Source organism: Ictalurus furcatus, chromosome 2, assembly GCF_023375685.1.
Source record: "Ictalurus furcatus strain D&B chromosome 2, Billie_1.0, whole genome shotgun sequence".
Classification (NCBI taxonomy): domain Eukaryota; kingdom Metazoa; phylum Chordata; class Actinopteri; order Siluriformes; family Ictaluridae; genus Ictalurus; species Ictalurus furcatus.
The window spans coordinates 7741511-7759774 of NC_071256.1; the positions used below are offsets into that span (position 1 = coordinate 7741511).

At 38.9% G+C, this 18264-nt stretch overlaps 1 protein-coding gene across 1 annotated transcript in view; it reads right to left on the minus strand.

Annotated features, from left to right (window-relative positions):
* Window positions 1-18264, minus strand: part of usta (uronyl 2-sulfotransferase a) — a 98846-nt gene that overhangs the window by 42364 nt on the left and 38218 nt on the right. The window contains exon 2 of the mRNA XM_053646358.1: window positions 718-761. Within this exon, the coding sequence (XP_053502333.1) occupies window positions 718-761 (44 nt within the window). The remainder of the gene's footprint in view (window positions 1-717; window positions 762-18264) is intronic.

Below are 18264 nucleotides of genomic sequence, written 5' to 3' on the forward strand. Positions count from 1 at the left end.
CATAATATGACTCCTTTAACAATGAGCCAAAGAGGCAGAACATTTGCTTCTCCTTCTCAGTCAGAAGATCACAAAACCCTCATTTTTATCTATGACTCTTTTCCCTGGAAATCTCTAAACAGAACTGCCCTCCTTTTACAGGAAATGAGTGTGTGTGTGTGTGTGTGTGTGTGTAAAATGTGAGGAAATGGCCTCAAGTCAGATAATCTGCCCAGTAATTTCATAGCACATTCTATAAAGCATATATTTCTAAATACAAAAAAGAAGAAAGATTTTTTTTTGCCCACTTGTAAACATTTAATACAAATCTGTCACTACTTACACAGTCACACCCCAACCTACGTTCTCTGGGTCTTAAAAAAGGGCAAATAGAGTGTAATCTTACACTTCAGATGTTTAATCAGATGTTTATAATGAGTAAACTACTGTTATAACATGCGTATATATGTCAAGATATGAATAGCAATTAAGGAGTTCTGAACGTATACAAAACACTAATACCATCAATCCATTTTCTGTACCACTTATCCTACACAGGGTCGCAGGGAGCCTGGAGCCTATCCCAGGGAACGTGGTGCACAAGGCAGGTGGACACCCTGGACGGGGTGCCAACCCATCACAGACTAATAACATTTATAATCAATTATATACATAGTTAAGATGATTTAGGAATATGGGATGAGAATACGGGAAAAATAGATTCATAATAAGATTTACCTTTTGGACAGGGGGACCGTGATCGTCCATGAATGTGGATTCTCCTAGAAACAGCAAGAATAGCAAGAGATTAGGCACTTTTATTAAAACATGCAACTAATCAAAGCATACAAAAGACAAAAGCTTGGAGCTTACTGCAGCAAAGTCGAGTAAAAACACACTTACACTTGAGGTCATAAGTTTACATATGCCTTAGATTCGGAAAATGTTAATAAAATTTCTTTTAAATAACAGGGATCATAAAAATGATTAACATTTTACAGACTCTGCAAACATATGAATTTAACTGTAAAATCATCTTGTATTAGAGTCACACTAATGTTCTCTGATAATAAAAGCATGAAGTAGAGTAGCTTGATGAAGCTTAAATTGCTCTACGTGTGCGTGTGTGATCATGTGGATATCATGACAAACTAAATCTCTGTCTTCACACACAAAACTCTTTTCCCCTTTAAGCACCAAAGGATAACGCTAACAGCTAACAGCTAAGAGTAATGAGACAGGGCACTTTTTCTTCTCCTGAACCCATAACTCCTCCAGCAACATGGAGTTGCTATACTTCTCAGCACATCTAGAACTTTCTGAGAGCAAGACCGAGTGATGATCAAAGGCACAGGTTATTGGAGCTGGGTGAATTCCAGGGTGAAATTGTATCTTCTTTTGTGTCGAATCGGGTTTTAAAGTGAATAAATCACTGTTATTGGTCATTTATTTATTTATTTATTCATGGCCATGATAGGCTTTTTAAACAGGAGCAGGTTGCACAATTTCCTCCAAGACTTTTTACTGCAGACAAATCCTGTATTTCTGTTTGTCCATTAAAATTGGAAAAACATGTCATGTTTATGTTGTCATTTATTTTGAATATTGCAGAATGCTTCACGGGTTTTCCATCGCTGTGGGCCCACAGAGGCCCGTAAACACCCAAGTTCAACATTTCACTTCAGTAAGACTGCTCTCACTACAGTGCTTTGTGAAGTGATGTCATCACAGAAAACGTAGATATGTCAAAATAACAGCATGAGCCGACAGATCACGTGTAGAGTATACTTTTTATATTATTGCCACATTCGGCCCTTAACTTATCGGCACACATTTAACTGTGAACAGACACACACTTACACATACTAAAATAATTGCATGTAATCGAACACAATCGAGCCTACGCTAAGCAATAGGGATTAGAGGTGTTGCTATATCTGCTTATATCACAGCACGGCTGAATTCTCGAATCTGATTGGTCAGATGGTGTGGATTATTTTTGCCATGTCGTTCATATTTCACTCCATATTTCCCTTCTCAAGATCTGTTATAAATAGCTTCATTTATTTATCATTAAAACGTCAGCTTAACTCTTAAACATGACCTATAGTGTGTTTTTAGTAAAGCCTTAAGAGTAACTCTGCCTCAAAAATCATGCTTGTCAGATTATAGCCACACCCCTGAGTACGGCTGAGGGCTGTGATTGGGCAGTAAGTGCATTTCAGTGTAGCATGGCTACAATCCAGTGATGAAAGCAATGTAACATGTAGTTACATATAAACCGAAAAACTTGTTTTTCTTTGATTTTTCTTGCATTGTTATTCATTGTTAACAGTGCAGCCCATCAGCTATAACGTAGTTTTTTTGTTTTTTTTACAGGATTTCAAAACATCAACCTGGTAATAACAGTTCTATGAATATTTTCCTAAATAACATTTCCCAGAATTGGGGAAACTTGGCCAGGGAGTTGGACCATCTAAGTAGTCTTTTCACTTACAGGAAATCCTGTAATGGGTTTTGTCATTGAGGATATTGTAGAATATGTTCTGGATATGTTTAATAACATGGACTGTCCACTGTTTCTGCAAGAACAATTTTTTTTTTCTGGTTTGAGAGACAAATTTAACAACCATTTGCTCATGAACATTTCCATCATACATTTCTTTGCAGAAAGTAGAATCCAGACAAACCAACATTAAACCACTCACTTGTTTTTATGCTGACCTTTACAGCTGACATGATGATGCAGTCGCTTTTGCTTTTCATCACGACTACAACAGTTCCATTCATGTCTCAAGTTGATAAAAATTTAACTAGAACTAGGACCACAGATTCCACTGGTTCCTGTTTGGGCCACTTTTGTTGGAAATGGAAATGATTCATAAACCGTTTTGAGCAAGTTTACATTGCAACACTACACACCCACTGAAGCATGTGTCAGCATGAATTCATTGCACCCGCCTTTGGGAAATGCCAGGCCTTTCTCCTTTGCTCTGTATCTAAGTCTCATATAGACTTCTCTCTGATTAAATGGGATTGTCGCCAAAGAGAACACACATATCTCTTTGTTTGCTGATGACCTTTTTTGCATTATCTTAATCACCACTTTATACAGACCATTAACCAGTTTGTGGATGATCTCCTGGCAATCGAGAGGGGATCGCTTGTATTAGTACTGGGATGGCATTTTTCATCAAATGGTGATGAAGTTGAGCAAAATACACTGTAGTGCAAAAAATACAGGGGGGTCCAAAAGTCCCAGACCACAGTGAAAATCTGGAATTTTTCTTCTTTTTCATTTAAAATTGGAAATCAACAGAAATTTTTAGAATTTAGAAATATTTAAAACCAAGAAAATAAATGTTCAATATCTTTCATATTTAATATTCAAGACTCTGCACTATTTTAGGTCCCCATTTAAATGTAAGCAAATTTGTGATATTGACCATGTTAAGTGCTATGATCAGATTTTCTTGAGTCTTATCTCTTCCATTAAAGCACATGTTCAGAAGACACTCCAATAGATTCGATATAACACAAATCATCAGGTTTTTCAAACTAGTGGAGTTCATGGCAGCTCAAATGCGCCGTCATTATAGCAAAATGGGGGCATACTAAGTACTAAATTCTGAAATTCATGTAACTCAGGTCACTCCTGATCAAGTTATTAAATGTTCTAAATGAAAAGCATGAAAAATAGAAGCATTTTCAGTAGTGGTCTCAGACTTTTGGTCTCAGGCTGTAGGTGTGGCTTTTAAATACATTAACAGAGGTGGGTTAGGACTATGTCTACACAGAATTGTCCCTCACAAAGAATTTGATTATTTTCTTATTGTCATTAGACTAAGTAACTCACCTGGGGCTTGATCTTGCCTTATAGGCTAGCTAAGAATTTATGATTTATCCATCCCAGAGATTTAGTGTTTTACACCCTGTACTTGTTCTGTTCTCATGACCACACACCAACGGCATATAGGGTTTTCTTCAATGAACCGCTAAAGCTGACCCATAATTCCAGGGGGCAACAGGAGTCCTGTTTTGATCTCCACACCCCACTGGAAGTCAATTAACACCTTACATAGCTTCGGCTCTCTCATGTTGTGACGGCAGATGCTGGCCAAAAAACATTTAAAAACATAAACCTTAAAATACGACATTGTATTCGCTTGCTTTAATGGCTTTAATGGATAATAAGAGCAAAGACACCAAGTGAAGTGATTGTTTTGGCATGTAGGAGCAGATTCCTGGGGGTTTTTGCGGGGTTTGTTTTGTTTATTTTGGAAGCTTTTTCAAGGCCGATTAAATAATGCTATCTCAGTGCAGGTCTTTAATAACACGTTGATTAAAGCACAAAGAACCACAGCCAGATTCACAGTGGACAGCAAAGCACCATATAGCATGGCAGAAATGAACGCAAATGTGGCAGACTAAAGAAAAACAGAAAGAAAGAAAGAAAGAAAGAAAGAAAGAAAAGTAACCAAATTCTGCTGAAATGTGAAAAATGTCTAAAGCTAGTAATAATTCACTTCTGCTGTAGTTAAGAATGCTGCAATTTGCGTAGGAATGTCCCTAAACATATACTTTCAGCATTGCAATATTTAATTCACATGATGTAATTAGTAACTTGGTTAAGTATGGCTTTGAGATGAGAAGAGACAAAAATACTTGAAGATGGGTCAGAAAGCCAAACATTGCTGTTTAGGCTGGTAGGTGCTGGTAAGTGCAAAAACGACAGTTATTTTGGACCGACCTGTCATTTTCCGCCTCAGCCGTATGTGTGTGTGTGTGTGGAATGTTCTTAGGAACTGTGTCATGTAGAGAACATTGTCCAGTGACAGGAGCGCAGTTCAAAAAAAAGCTCAGGTGCCCCATTACTACAGCATTCTGGAGGGTGAATGAGGATTATTATTATTATTATTATTATTATTATTATTATTATTATTATCATTATTATTAATAATAATAATAATAATAATAATCATCATCATCATCATCATCATAATAGCAGCAGGTCAAGGTGGTTCAGCAATTCTTGAATCAGACTCATTAAGATGGTTCATTTTTCCTGAAGTTCAAAATATCATAAATTACCTTGATAAAATGCTAGGTAAAGGACAAGTACCTACACGAGTCTCGTTTTGGAGTCATACTGCTGTTTAAGCAACGCTTTTCACTCAAAATCCCTAAAGGGAGGATTCTGGTTTTAATGGCAGGAGAAGAGGTGGTGTTACTGACATCATTTCCTATCTATAGACTTCAAATCAAGACATGATTGATATTGCATAATGAGATGCAGTGGGACTTTCTCCAATTCTACATACATGTAGGTTTCCAGCTGGAACTTTTACACCAGGTTTGGAGCCAGTTCTTTTATAAGGCTGGCTAGCTTGTTAGAGGGGGAAAAAACTAGCTCAAAACAGACATTAATACAATGTTCCTTATTTTTGTTGTCATTGATATCATTACCAGGCAGTTATTTATTGTATTTACGTATTTATGTATAGTACTGTGTAAAAGTTATAGGCACATGCAAAGAAATGCTGTAGAGCAAGGATGCCTTCAAAAATAATGAAATTACATGTTTCTACATTTTAAAAAAATACTGTAAAGAGAGCAATAAACAGTAGTAAATGAAACAAAGGCAATATTTGGTGTGACAATTTTTTTTTAATTAGTGCAATTATTGCAGTTTTATTGAGCATCTTGCAGAACCAGCCACGGTTCTTCTGGAGACTTTGACTGTTGCACTCGCTTCTTATTTTTGCAGCAAAATCCAGTAGCCGTCATTGTGTTTTTGTCTGAAAAGTGTCTCTTTGGGTCTGACTTGATAATGTAGCAGTCATAAAATAAAAAATCTATAATAAAGTTTGAACTAAAAAAAAATAGGGTGCTTATTGAGTGGAACCTGTCCTGTTAAACCGCTGTATGGTCTTGGCCACCGTGCTGCAGCTCAGTGTTACGGTCTTGGCAATCTTCTTATAGCCTAGGCAACAATGTATGTAGACAATGTATGTTTATGTAGAGCAACAATTCTTTTTTTCAGACCCTCAGAGAGTTCTTTGCCATGAGGTGACATGTTGACCTTCCAGTGACCGGTATGAGGGAGTGTGAGAGCAATGACACCAAATTTAACACACCTGCTCCCCATTCACACCTGAGACCTTGTAACACTAACAAGTCACATGACACCGGGGAGGGGAAATGACTAATTGGGTCCAATTTGGACATTTTCACTTAGGGGTGTACTCACTTTTGTTGCCAGCGGTTTAGACATTAATGGCTGTGTGTTGAGTTATTTTGAGGGGACAGAAAATTTACACTGTTACACAAGCTGTACACTCACTACTTTACATTGTAGCAAAGTGTCATTTCTTCAGTGTTGTCACATGAAAAGATATAATCAAATATTTACAAAAATGTGAGGGGTGTACTCACTTTTGTGAGATACTGTATATATGTATGTAGGTATGAATGTAGGTATTTTATTTATCCCCGGTGGGGAAATTAGTGTGCATGAGCAGCAAGACATTAAGGCTGTACAATCCATAAATGTACCACATATAATATAACAAATACAAGACATCAGAAGTAATTACACAATATATACAATTCACAACATACACAATATACATGGAATATAAAACAGTAAATATAAATATGTGTGTAAGATTTGAGGGTGTGGACAGCAGGTATTTGCCTAGTTTATCAGCACGTTCTCCAAAAAGTTAAAGGTGCCCCTACACATGGGGGACGCATTGTACAGTCTTATGGCAGATGAGAAATGACCTCCTGTAGCGCTCCTCATTGCATCGATGTGGAATCAGCCTACAGCTGAAGGTGCGCCTCATTCCAGCAAGCGTGTCACTTAGGGGGTGAGAAGTGTTGATAGTCCGTAGTTTGGACATTAATCTCCTCTCAACAGCCACATCTATGGGTCCAAGACCACTATGAGCGAGCCTGACTTCTTGATTAGCTTATTCAGCCGTTTGGTCTCTTTAGCTTTAGCCTCAGTGCCCCAGCACACCACAGCATAGAACAAGGAGCTGCCAACAACAGACTGATAGAACATGTGAAGCATCTTGTTACACACATTGGAGGACCTGAGTCTTCGCAAGAAGTACAGTCAGCTCTGTCCCTTCCTCTGTGTTGCTGGTCCAGTCAAGTCTGTCATCCATGTGAACTCCCAGGTATTTATAGGAGTCCACAATCTCCACGTTATAGCCATGTATGCAGACAGGGGAGGGTTGGTCCTCTTTTCTACTGAAATCAATTACTAGTTCCTTTGTTTTTGAGACATTGAGTTGTAGGTAGTTGTAGGTAGTTGTAGGTAGTTGTAGCTCCACTCCACTACACGAAGCAGTTGACTAGTGTCCTTTGTCTAGTGTCAATTGTCTCAATGTCTCAAAAACAAATACTCAGTCTCGTGTCCCTCCTCAACACAGCCCACAACAACAGACTCACCTGAAAACTTCTGCAGGTGGCATAACTTCTGTTGTACTTAGAGTCTGAAGTGTAAAGGGTGAAAAGAAACAGAGATAGGACAGTTCCTTGAGGAGTACCTGTGTTGCTAACCACCCGCTGGGACACAGTTCCTCAGCCACACAAAGCTCATGGGGGTATCAACCTGCATTACTTCCAGTTTCCTTCCTAGTAGTGCAGGTTGAATGGTGTTGAAAGCAGTGGAGAAGTCAAAAAACATGACTCTCACAGTACTGCCGGCTTTGTCCAGACGTGAATAGACCCTCTGCGGCATGTAGATAATGGCGTCATCCACGCCCACCTGGGGGCAGTAGGAAAACTGTTATCCAACGATAACAACAAATAACACTTGTTACTTGTTTAGGTTGAGTGACACTTGTAGGTTTTATTTCTGAAACATTAATCAGGTTAACAACATTACACTAGCTATGTAGTAAACCCTGTAACCTAGAAGTGCTAACTAAATAATCAGCTGGATAAAATGCAATCATTATCCAATCTTGAAAAAATATATTTAAAACTGGCTCAGCCTGTAGTTTTTTTTTATATATATATATATATATATATCTATAGTTTGTATCCATCTCTGGTCAGGCCTATGATTCCCTGTATCCTGTATGATACGTTAAGATACCTCTTAAAGTCCCACATGCCTGGAAATACACAGCGTTATTCGATGTACTGACATAATTTCCACTGAAACAGGAAGTCAAGACGGGACATATCGAGTGGCTCCTTTAAATAGCCAAAAGTGTTTGGATTACCTGGGCTAAGTCGGACTTGACAGTTAGTACCATGAATCTTTATAACGGTGGGGGCAGGATACTTCAGAGTCTAGAGAGCATTTGATTGGACAGAAAATCTGATGAGAGGCTGAAATGCAGAATGATGTCATCAAACATGTTGATTGGTGGTAGAGAGAGACATTTTGAATGCATATATCTTCTAAATGTGAATGTTGTCATTGTTTTGGAGCACACTAGCTTATAGATAACCTTAAGGCTGATATATTCATACTAAAAGCTACAAAACTTCAATTTTGATTTCATGGGGACTTTAAAGCGTTCCTAAGGTAAGGGTTGAGGTCACAGTGTCATCTAAATTCACACCTCAAAACATCAATAGGTGACAACTAATTGGATATATATTAAGGTAATTCCTTCATCTTCAGTAACCGCTTTACCCTGGTCAGGGTTGTGGTGGGTTCAGAGTCTATCCAGAGAACACTGTGTGCAAGCTGGAAGAATTCACCCTGGATTGGTGTATACACTCATTCACACCTAGGGATAATTTAGCATGGTGCATTTTTTTGGACAGTGAGAGGAAACTGGAGACCCAGAAGAAACCCATGCGAACATTGGGAGAAACAGTGACTCGAACTCTGGATGGACTCCACGACCTGGAGCTGGAGCTGTGAGGTGGAAATGCTAGCCACTGTAACACTGTGCCACCCCAAATGGAATCATTTAAAACAGTACCCAGGAAATAAAAGAGATACACAGTACTGGGCCTTAAGAGACTCCATGCTTGCACTTCCTGCCATTTTATACACATGCAGACACACAATATGATTGCAAGGGTGCTTTCATAAACTATTTTTTAAATCTTCTTCTTTTTACTCCAGTAACACCCCTGATAGAGAAAAAGGGTTTGCATGGAGTTTTAGGATGATTCTTGCTTTTAGACTTAGCGTTCCCCACTGGAGGAGAATCCTCAACAAACAAACAAACAAACAAACAAACACACAAATAAATAAATAAATAAACAAACAAATAAATAATCATTCAAGAACATTGTCCACTCATATAGATCTCAGTCTTACAAAAGATTTATTAATACAAACCCAACAGTGTTACGCTCCCACTGGCAGATTGCACTGCGACGTCGACATGCACGAGCGGCTTTAGAGAGCGCGTGTGCACGAGACTCTTGTATATAGACACGCACCTTGTTTGTTTTGGTTCTTCCCCTGTTTAAGCATTGGTTGATGTTCGAGGGTGTGTCTTGATTTACTCCAGGTGTCTGTGTTTTAGTTTGATTGTGTTTGTTATTTAAACCCCTCATGTTGTTGTGCACTTCGCGCAGTATTGAACCTGAATGTAATGGTGAATACGCTACGCATGCTAAGCGGTCTTGTTTGCGTGTCCTTTTCTCGTTCCATGCCTTGACTTCAGTTCTATGTTTAACCCGTTAATCTTGTCCGGTATAGACCGCGTTTAATGTGTCCTGATTTAAGTTTCAAAATAAAGACGTTGATCTGCACCTGCTCCCGCCTCACCTCCCCGTAACGTAACAAACAGCCAGCAGAGACAATGTGTTTGTTTAAGCTACAAGTGATTGCTAGATCATTTTTACATTTACAGTACAGAACCAGCAAATGAACAACACTAGATTCAGCATTCAGTCCTCACACACCTGCACCATAACCTATACAGGACAGCGGATTAAACTGGGTGTGTACCGTATATGTTTCATTTATCCAATGTACATGTGCTTATATGAGTATTTTAGGAAGCATGTGGTCCAACACCACCAAACTCTTTGATTTAGCGTGTAGCAGCTGCCCAACATTAAACCTACTGGGTCTAAATCATCAGTGTAATGATGTGTAAAGTGGGGGTTGATGTCTCCACCCAGAACTGTTATTCTATGGGTTTGCCACTATAACTGTAAGCCAAATGTGGTAGCCATGGCTTTTCCTTTTTTTGGAAGTAATGGAAATGTATTTTTATAGAAGCTTTACCATTAGAAAGGTCTGGGCCCACAGCAAGTCCAAATCAGCATAAAAGGTCTACCTGTTTTATGCGAATTTTGAATTACAATCAATATAAGCTGTAGAAGCTGTAACAAACAGTAATTTTGTGATTTCAAACAACTTGTGTTTTGAAATCCCCATGGCTATGGCCTAAGCTGCCTTTTTAAGAGCTCAAACCAGTACACCACATACAGTACTTATGTTAGCGCATTATACTGTACTATTTCAGCATAATGGTTATTATGATAGCTTGTGTGTATTTTGGATTAACAAAATACACACACTGTTATTGCAGCGACATTTTAACCAACACAGCTTGATAAATAGGAGATACCAGAGGTGGGATACTGCTGTAGCACAACCTACTATTCAGTATTTTAATTTGTATATAATTATAGTTTTCAACCATTCTGTGTTGAAAATCCCATGAGCTCAACAGTTTCAAACTGGCTCATCTGGCACCAAAGTCCATGCCAAGCCACTGAGATCACATATTTTGATATTAGATTTAAAATGATCTGCATGATTTTATACATTACATTGCTGCCACATGATTGGCTGACTGGATAATTGACTGGATCATACAGTCTGCATCATTTTGATGTGATGATTTTGTTGCTGGGGTATGCTAGATCATGTTTTGTGTGTGTGTGTGTGTGTGTGTGTGTGTGTGTGTGTGTGTATTTAAACATTGGTTAAATGAAAGATCCCAACATGTTTCAAAGCTGAGGTGATGACGTGCAGTTTTCAGACTCACAGTTCACTCTCACATAGTTAGATCATTGCATCAGCACACTCCTAGCAAAAACATGGAAAACAAGTGATAAACAACACATATGTGATGTGAGTATCTCAGATTCACTCTAGGTTCTTTATCTCGATTGTATGTTATCATTATATGCTTTAGAATAGCAGTAAATGAAATCACACTCTTAAGAAGCTAGTATTATTATATTATGATCAGAAAAAAAAAATGAACTTCCATGCTAGATGACATGCTAGATAAAATTATCATTGAGTGCGAAAAGTAAGAAAAACAGCGGGAGAAAATGGTCGAATGAGAACAACGACGTGACAGAACAAATCAGAAACACATCAGAGACTAAGAAAAAACCCAGAACAGACACAGCACATCAGTATGCATCACTTTTCTTTGGACTGCTCTAGGATCAGCTGTATGTGTGTTTCTGTGGTGAGGCCAGGCCAGGGAATACTTACTGTTACCACACACACACACACACACACACACACACACTCACAATGACACACTGAACAAGCCTCCCCCAACACACACACACACACACACACATTTTTCCAATTCCAAGTTCATTATTCTTGGTTTTACAAGATCTTTTTCTCTTTAGTTACAGGAAGAAATGTATCAAGTTTAACAAGTTTGACTTTTGATATTCAGGGCTGGGAATATTTCATCAGGCTAAACTCTGAGGAAATGCACTTTATATCACTTTAACCAAACTACTTTACAGCCTTAACATTGCCTACACAGTAATACTGGGCCGTGTTCAGAGTCAGCCCTGTTATGCGTATTCAGAGATGGGTTAAGCACCTGCTTCAATTTTCTAATCTTCCATTCCAGATTATGCAAATGTATAGTTCACACCTCCATGGTTGCTGGATTTTTCCTGAGTTAAGGTGAGTTGAAGAAGCGGTTGTGTTGTGACTGATCTTTCACGATTAAAATAAAAACTGAACAGGTTAAAATAGTTTACAGCACAGTGAAGAGACCAGTTCGCTCACTGGCACCGTGTGTACAAACCCTCTTATGATCTGCTTTCCTCATCACCAGCTCCCACATGACCATACAAAGAGAACGATGAGTTTATAATGAGAAAGAGTGCTCTAATGCACTTTAAACACAGGAAACACACAGACATACACACATACACACCTGTATATAATCACAAACATACATGCAACCTGGAAAAAATGTCCAACATTATGTGGCTGTTGTAGTAATATATGGTTGCCGGGTTTTCCTCAGACCCCAGGAGCCGACCTGATGACTCTGCTATCATCATCAGTTCGCTACTGCATACACACACACACACACACTCACACACACATCGTACCTCTGCTATATTGACAAACCATATGGCAGAAGGGAAAGGTATAGAACAAGTCTCAGAGAAGAAGAATGAAGAGGTGGAAGCCCGTGAGGATTCTCCCCTACGCAACTAGGCAGATTCAGAAAGACTACACACACATACACAGAGTCATATTAGATTCATTACTAAATTCTAGAGAATATCAAAAGTATTCTCTCTCTCTCTCTCTCTCTCTCTCTCTCTCTGCTATATTTGTCCAAGCCTCAAACAGTAATGCAGATGGTTTCATTTATGCTGTGGGATTTTCTTTTCAGGAAGGTTACTGACAATAAAGACGAGCTTAAGACTTTCTCAACTCTCTGACACACTCGGATTCCCAGTAAAACATCACGTGACAAAACAAATCAGATATTAACACGTTTTAATAGGATTTCAAACCAGAACTGACATCATACGTATGCATCCATGCATCCATCTATTTATATCCGCTTACCAGCACATGTGCTCACATGCAAACATGGAGGGAAAAAAAACCCAAAGAACTTTCAAAACAAAAAAGACAAATGATAAGAAAATGTCTAAAGCAGTTGAAGATTTGCCAGGAACTGGACCCATGAGCACACTTTCCCCGACACAGTAAGGAAGACGAGGAAAGAGGGAAAAACAGCCCGAACAGCACATTTAGTTGATTAGTTTTGTTTCAAATTTAACCCTTAAACAAGCAGTCTTGAAGCATTGCAAGAAAGCAGTCCTTCTCACAAAATCACCTGAACTTCATGCAATTAGAGCGTCATTACAAGAGCCGCTATTGGCTTTGTGTGTTGTAAACAGATGATGATGCTTTGGTGCACTGTGGAAAGTGGCTTGTGTTAAGTTTCACGGCATCAGGTTTTCTGCCAAGTAGTCAAGTCAAGTTAAATCACCTTTATTCATACAGCACATTGAAAAGACAAGGAGAGTCGACCAATGTCTCGGCTAAACCTAAGCAACGAAATAAAAGAAAACGAAAACCTGATACTATAGATTTTAAAGATCAGGGAAAATAGTAAAATAGATAGGGAAAAAAAGATCAGTCAAGTCAAGTGGTTTTTATTGTCATTCTTCTATATAGCTAGTATACATCAGAACGAAATTTTGTTCCTTCAGGACCATGGTGCGAAACAGAACAGTACGCAAGAGTACATAAAGTGCACTTTACAGCAATACTGACAGCAAAAACGAGTTCCATAATATAGTGACTGATGTAGCTTTGTAAACTGCAAGTGTGCAATGTTTTTGAGTCATACTGGGTTAGGTGTTTGACTAGCCGAGGTGAGTGTTGGGAGGCAGCAGTGTGTTGAGTAATCTGACTGGCTCAGGGAAGAAACTATTGCGGAGTCTGCTGGTGGAGGAACAGATGCTCCTGTACTTTCTGCCAGATGGCAGGAGGGTGATGAGTTCATGAGAGGGGTGAGACGGGTCGTCCGCAATACTGGTGTGGCTTTGTGGATGTAGCGGTTGTTGTATGAAAATATGAAATAAATATGAAAACAAAATTTCAAACAAAAAAGATCTGGGTTTTTAGATTGGATTTAAAAATGTCAATGTTGGAGAATGCCTTTATGAAAAATGGCAAGCTGTTCCACAATCTCAGGGCTGCGACAGAAAAGGTCCGGTCACCTTCGAACGGTTAAAAGTAGCTGATTAGACGATCTCTAAGCCTAACACTAGCTGGAATCCTGGTTGCAATCCACCCACTCTTCAGCCCCAGATATCATAATAACATCATAATCCCCCTAGAGCAAAACTGAAACAAAACTGACATTAAATATGACGATGTTTACATGGACAGCAGTAATCTAATTGTTGACCTTATTCTGAATAATACAATATTGTGATTAAGGTGTTTACATGAGTTGCTTTCAGGATATTCCTTTCATGTTCCCGTTTTACATGTTACAGAGCATGGATGGATTAACGTCACACATCATTACGTCACCGCTCCACGGTGTCCGACGTCCCTCCAGAATTTCAGGTATCGATGTACAGTTCGTATTCGTTATGGTACCGTATACAGTTCTGGGTGTTTCAGTTTTAATTTCACGAAAGCTTCAAGTGCAGTTAATTATTTATAATGCGACTAAAACAGGAATACTCCACATGTCTTAATTCAATTTGAGTTTACTTCGAGTATGACTTTAGTCGGATTAAGGTCATCAGTAATCGCTGTTTACATGCTAGTTTTTTAATCATAGTATCGTCTTATTTGGGTTAATATCGGATTATTGTTGTCCATGTAAACGTACTGTATGAGAAACACTGTTACATACTGGAACAATTCTCACCAATAGCATAAGAAATGATTAATCATTTCATTGTCTTAAACAGATATATCATAGGCAAACCTTTTCATTTATCAAGCTCAGCTTCTAATCAAACACCAGCCAAAAAAATGTGACTAAAATGTTAAATGTGTTTAAATCCATGTCAACTGTCATTATGCAAAAAAATCCTGAAGATGATGTAACATAATTAGAGAGAAATGCTACAGTATCCTGTGTGCATGGCTGTTGTTGGCCTGTGCACGCAAACAGCAAAGGAAATATGTAGAGCGTTGTTGTATGAGCCAAAGGACAATTCATTTTTTTCAAGTGAGACTAAAAGTTACGAGGTTTAAGGTCAGGGCTAGGGGAAGGGGTTTGGAAAGCGAAAGGGAGGGGGAGGTTTGATGAGCTTGACAACTTTAAAAAAAAAAAAAAGAAAGAAAAAAAGGGTAGGCCATCTCCACCCAAACCACACCCGGTTTTCCCTCAATGTTTACTTTGGATCTGTGGGAAACCTTTCACTTCATGTCTACCCTACCATACACTCATTTTGACATATCAAAGCTCGAGGCAGCAGGTCTAGACTAGCCAAAGATGGACTCAATAGCTTAACATGGAGAAGAAGAAAAGAAAAAAAAAAAACATCCAAATGTCTCAATTAACTCATTTATGTTAACATGTCGCAGTGTTTATGCAAGGCGTCTCTGAAACATGCTCTTTTTTGGAGGTGGGTTTGCATTTTACATGGATGGAATAAAACACAGAGGACTTTGTAATTATATAGTGTGTGACAGTCCGACCTGCAGCCTTGGCACGTGTTTGCATGTGTTAAACGTAAAAACTCCAAATGGAAGTGCCAGCTTGGAGCTAACTCTCAGAGTAAGGCTGGCCATAATTGGCCCATGCTGTGTTTCAGTGCCGCACGGCAGCCTGTCCCGAGAGCTAGAGGGAGGTACTGAGTTCACGCCGAAAGGGCCAATGGTAAAATAAGAACTAGTATCAAGTACTTAAGCACCCAAGGCTACCATGGAATTTACCCACATACACACACACACACACACACACACACACACACACACACCACTCCCTATGCTCCAAACAAGAAGGCTTGCAGCATATGTTCTGCACATGTACGCGTATTTGCTGATTACAGTGTGATACTGGGTAACGCATACTGAGTGAATAAAACAAGCCCCGCTCGCCTGTGGAATATTCCACTGAACAGTTTGCTGGGACATTAAAGACACATGCTCTGTAAAGCTTTGTTTCAGGTCGGATTAAACTTTTTCCACGATTATCTGACTTTTTTAGCTAGCTCTGAGGGAAAGTTACTAACACACTATCACAATACTACACTACTTACCATGCACAAAATGTTCACAGTGTGAGAGTCATGTTACGTTTAAATACCCTATGCGACCTAATAAGTAAATCAGCATATATAAGTTTGCTAGCTAGTATTAATTAGCTCACTCAGAGCTGGCCGTAAAAACACTAGTAGTGTCGATCCAAGCTGAGAAACAAGGTTAATAAACTTGAATCTCACATTATAGACACCAACTGAAACCAACCACCAACTTTATTGAACTGCTCATAGCAGACGACAAATTTGTGATCCACTTTGTTACAACACTTCAAATCTTGCAGCACAGTGCCCCCCCCCCCCCCCAACATACATGAGCTCATAGACGCCAATGATTAGCTAGTGTTGCTAAGATTGACAGGGGACAAAGAGTATGCCATACCTCCAAACCAGAGCACGCGGTCAATTTAGCTTCCTTGTCTCCCGGTCACAAATGGCTGTGGCATCATCGGGATTCAAATGCGTGGACAAATGATGGTAAGCGTACGCTGGAAATTCTGCCAAATATTCTTACTTTGAACACGAACTGTATGAACTTAGTTTATGTTAGACAACAAATGCTAACTACTTAAATCAAGCCTAAAGACTGCACTTGCTAACTCTGTCAGAGGTATTTCATTCAACTCAGTTTAAAGGAACCTTGTAATTCACAAAAACTTCCACCAGGAAAAGTTAACACCCCTGTTAAGCCACGGCTAAGCCTGTTTAGCCGTTAGACTCTTCAAAATCTACACTGAGATCATCTCTATCATTTCATGAGTACAATATTTTTTAAATAGAATGTAGGGATAATATTGTACTCTATGATAAAAAAAAATATAAATCAGTACATACCTAGTGCCAAAAGTCAACAGTGTTAATGTGCAAATTGGTTTGGTTTGATTCTAACGAGGAGAAATGTATCCAATGACTTCAGGCACCAGTCCAGACCTGTCCAGACCTGACCAAGTTCAATGATTTGTTCCCAAAATACATTATCCCTTCTTCACACACTGAAAGAGTTTGACAGCCGCACTGGAAAGAACACAAAATGCCTGGCAAGTGTACAACTAGCAACTACAACCATCAAATGTGTTGAAGTTTAAAGGAACCTTGTGATTCACAAACCTCCACCAGGGAAAATTTAGCAGCCACGCTTTGCTACAGTAACACTAGCTACATGAAAGAGGTCACTGACTAGCTTATTTCCCACAGTCTTCATTTTTCTAGTTGGAGAAAAAATGATGACGCATTGTGCGGATCATTTTTACGTACATTAAACTAAAACCAATGACTAAAATGACCATTGACCAAAGCCAGAAATGTACTCCATCGGTCTAATTCATGGAAACACATGACATACTGTTGTACAGATGAATACTGCCAGGTTCTCGGATCAAACAGGTTGTACTCAGCTCCAGATGTCTGAGTGCAGTAAGGGCAAGGGTTTCTCATGTGGTGAATATGCATTTCTCTCCTTTTAGGAAAAACAAAACCATGCAAGTCCAGCCGGACTGTGCTTCTGAGGTAAGCTGAAAAAAAACCCCATGCCTGATGTGTGTAAACATTGCGCACAAGGCCGTAAATAATCGTGAACCAGATCCACTGGCAGCTATACATGCCCATGCCACCATGTCTCACAGATGTGGTGGTGTACTTTGTATCATGAACAGCTCTTTTGTCCACTTTTCATCCAACCCCGGAGGTTTTTTTGTATGTATTAGCTAACTGTTACCTCAAGTTAGTTGCTTGAATCTTATATATATGTGGCCATCTGGGAAAACCCATCACATGGGTGAAATGTTTACATTTATCACTATATACAGTGCACTGTAGTTATGGAAACTACAGACTTAACTGAACTGAAAGTTCTAACATGTTAAAGTCGGGTTAACTCCAGAAGTGATGAGGATGGAAAGTGAAATTATTCAGAGATCCAGAGCATCTACAGCGGTGCTTGAATGTTTGTGAACCCTTTAAAATTTTCTAGATATCTGAATAAATATGACCTAAAACATCATCAGATTTTCACCAAGACCAAGAGACCCCAATTAAACAACTAAGAAAAAAAATATTATACTTGGTCATTTATTTATTGAGGAAAATGATCCAATATTACATATCTATGAGTGGTAAAAGTATGTGAACTTCTAGGACTAGCAGTTAATTTAAAGGTGAAATTAGAGTCAGGTATTTTCAATCAGTGTGTGAGTTAGCGCCCTGTTTTATTTAAAGAACAGGGATCTATCAGAGTCTGATATTCACAACACATTTTTGTGGAAGTGTATCATGGCATGAACAAAGGTGATTTCTGAGGACTTCAGAAAAAGAGTTTTTGAT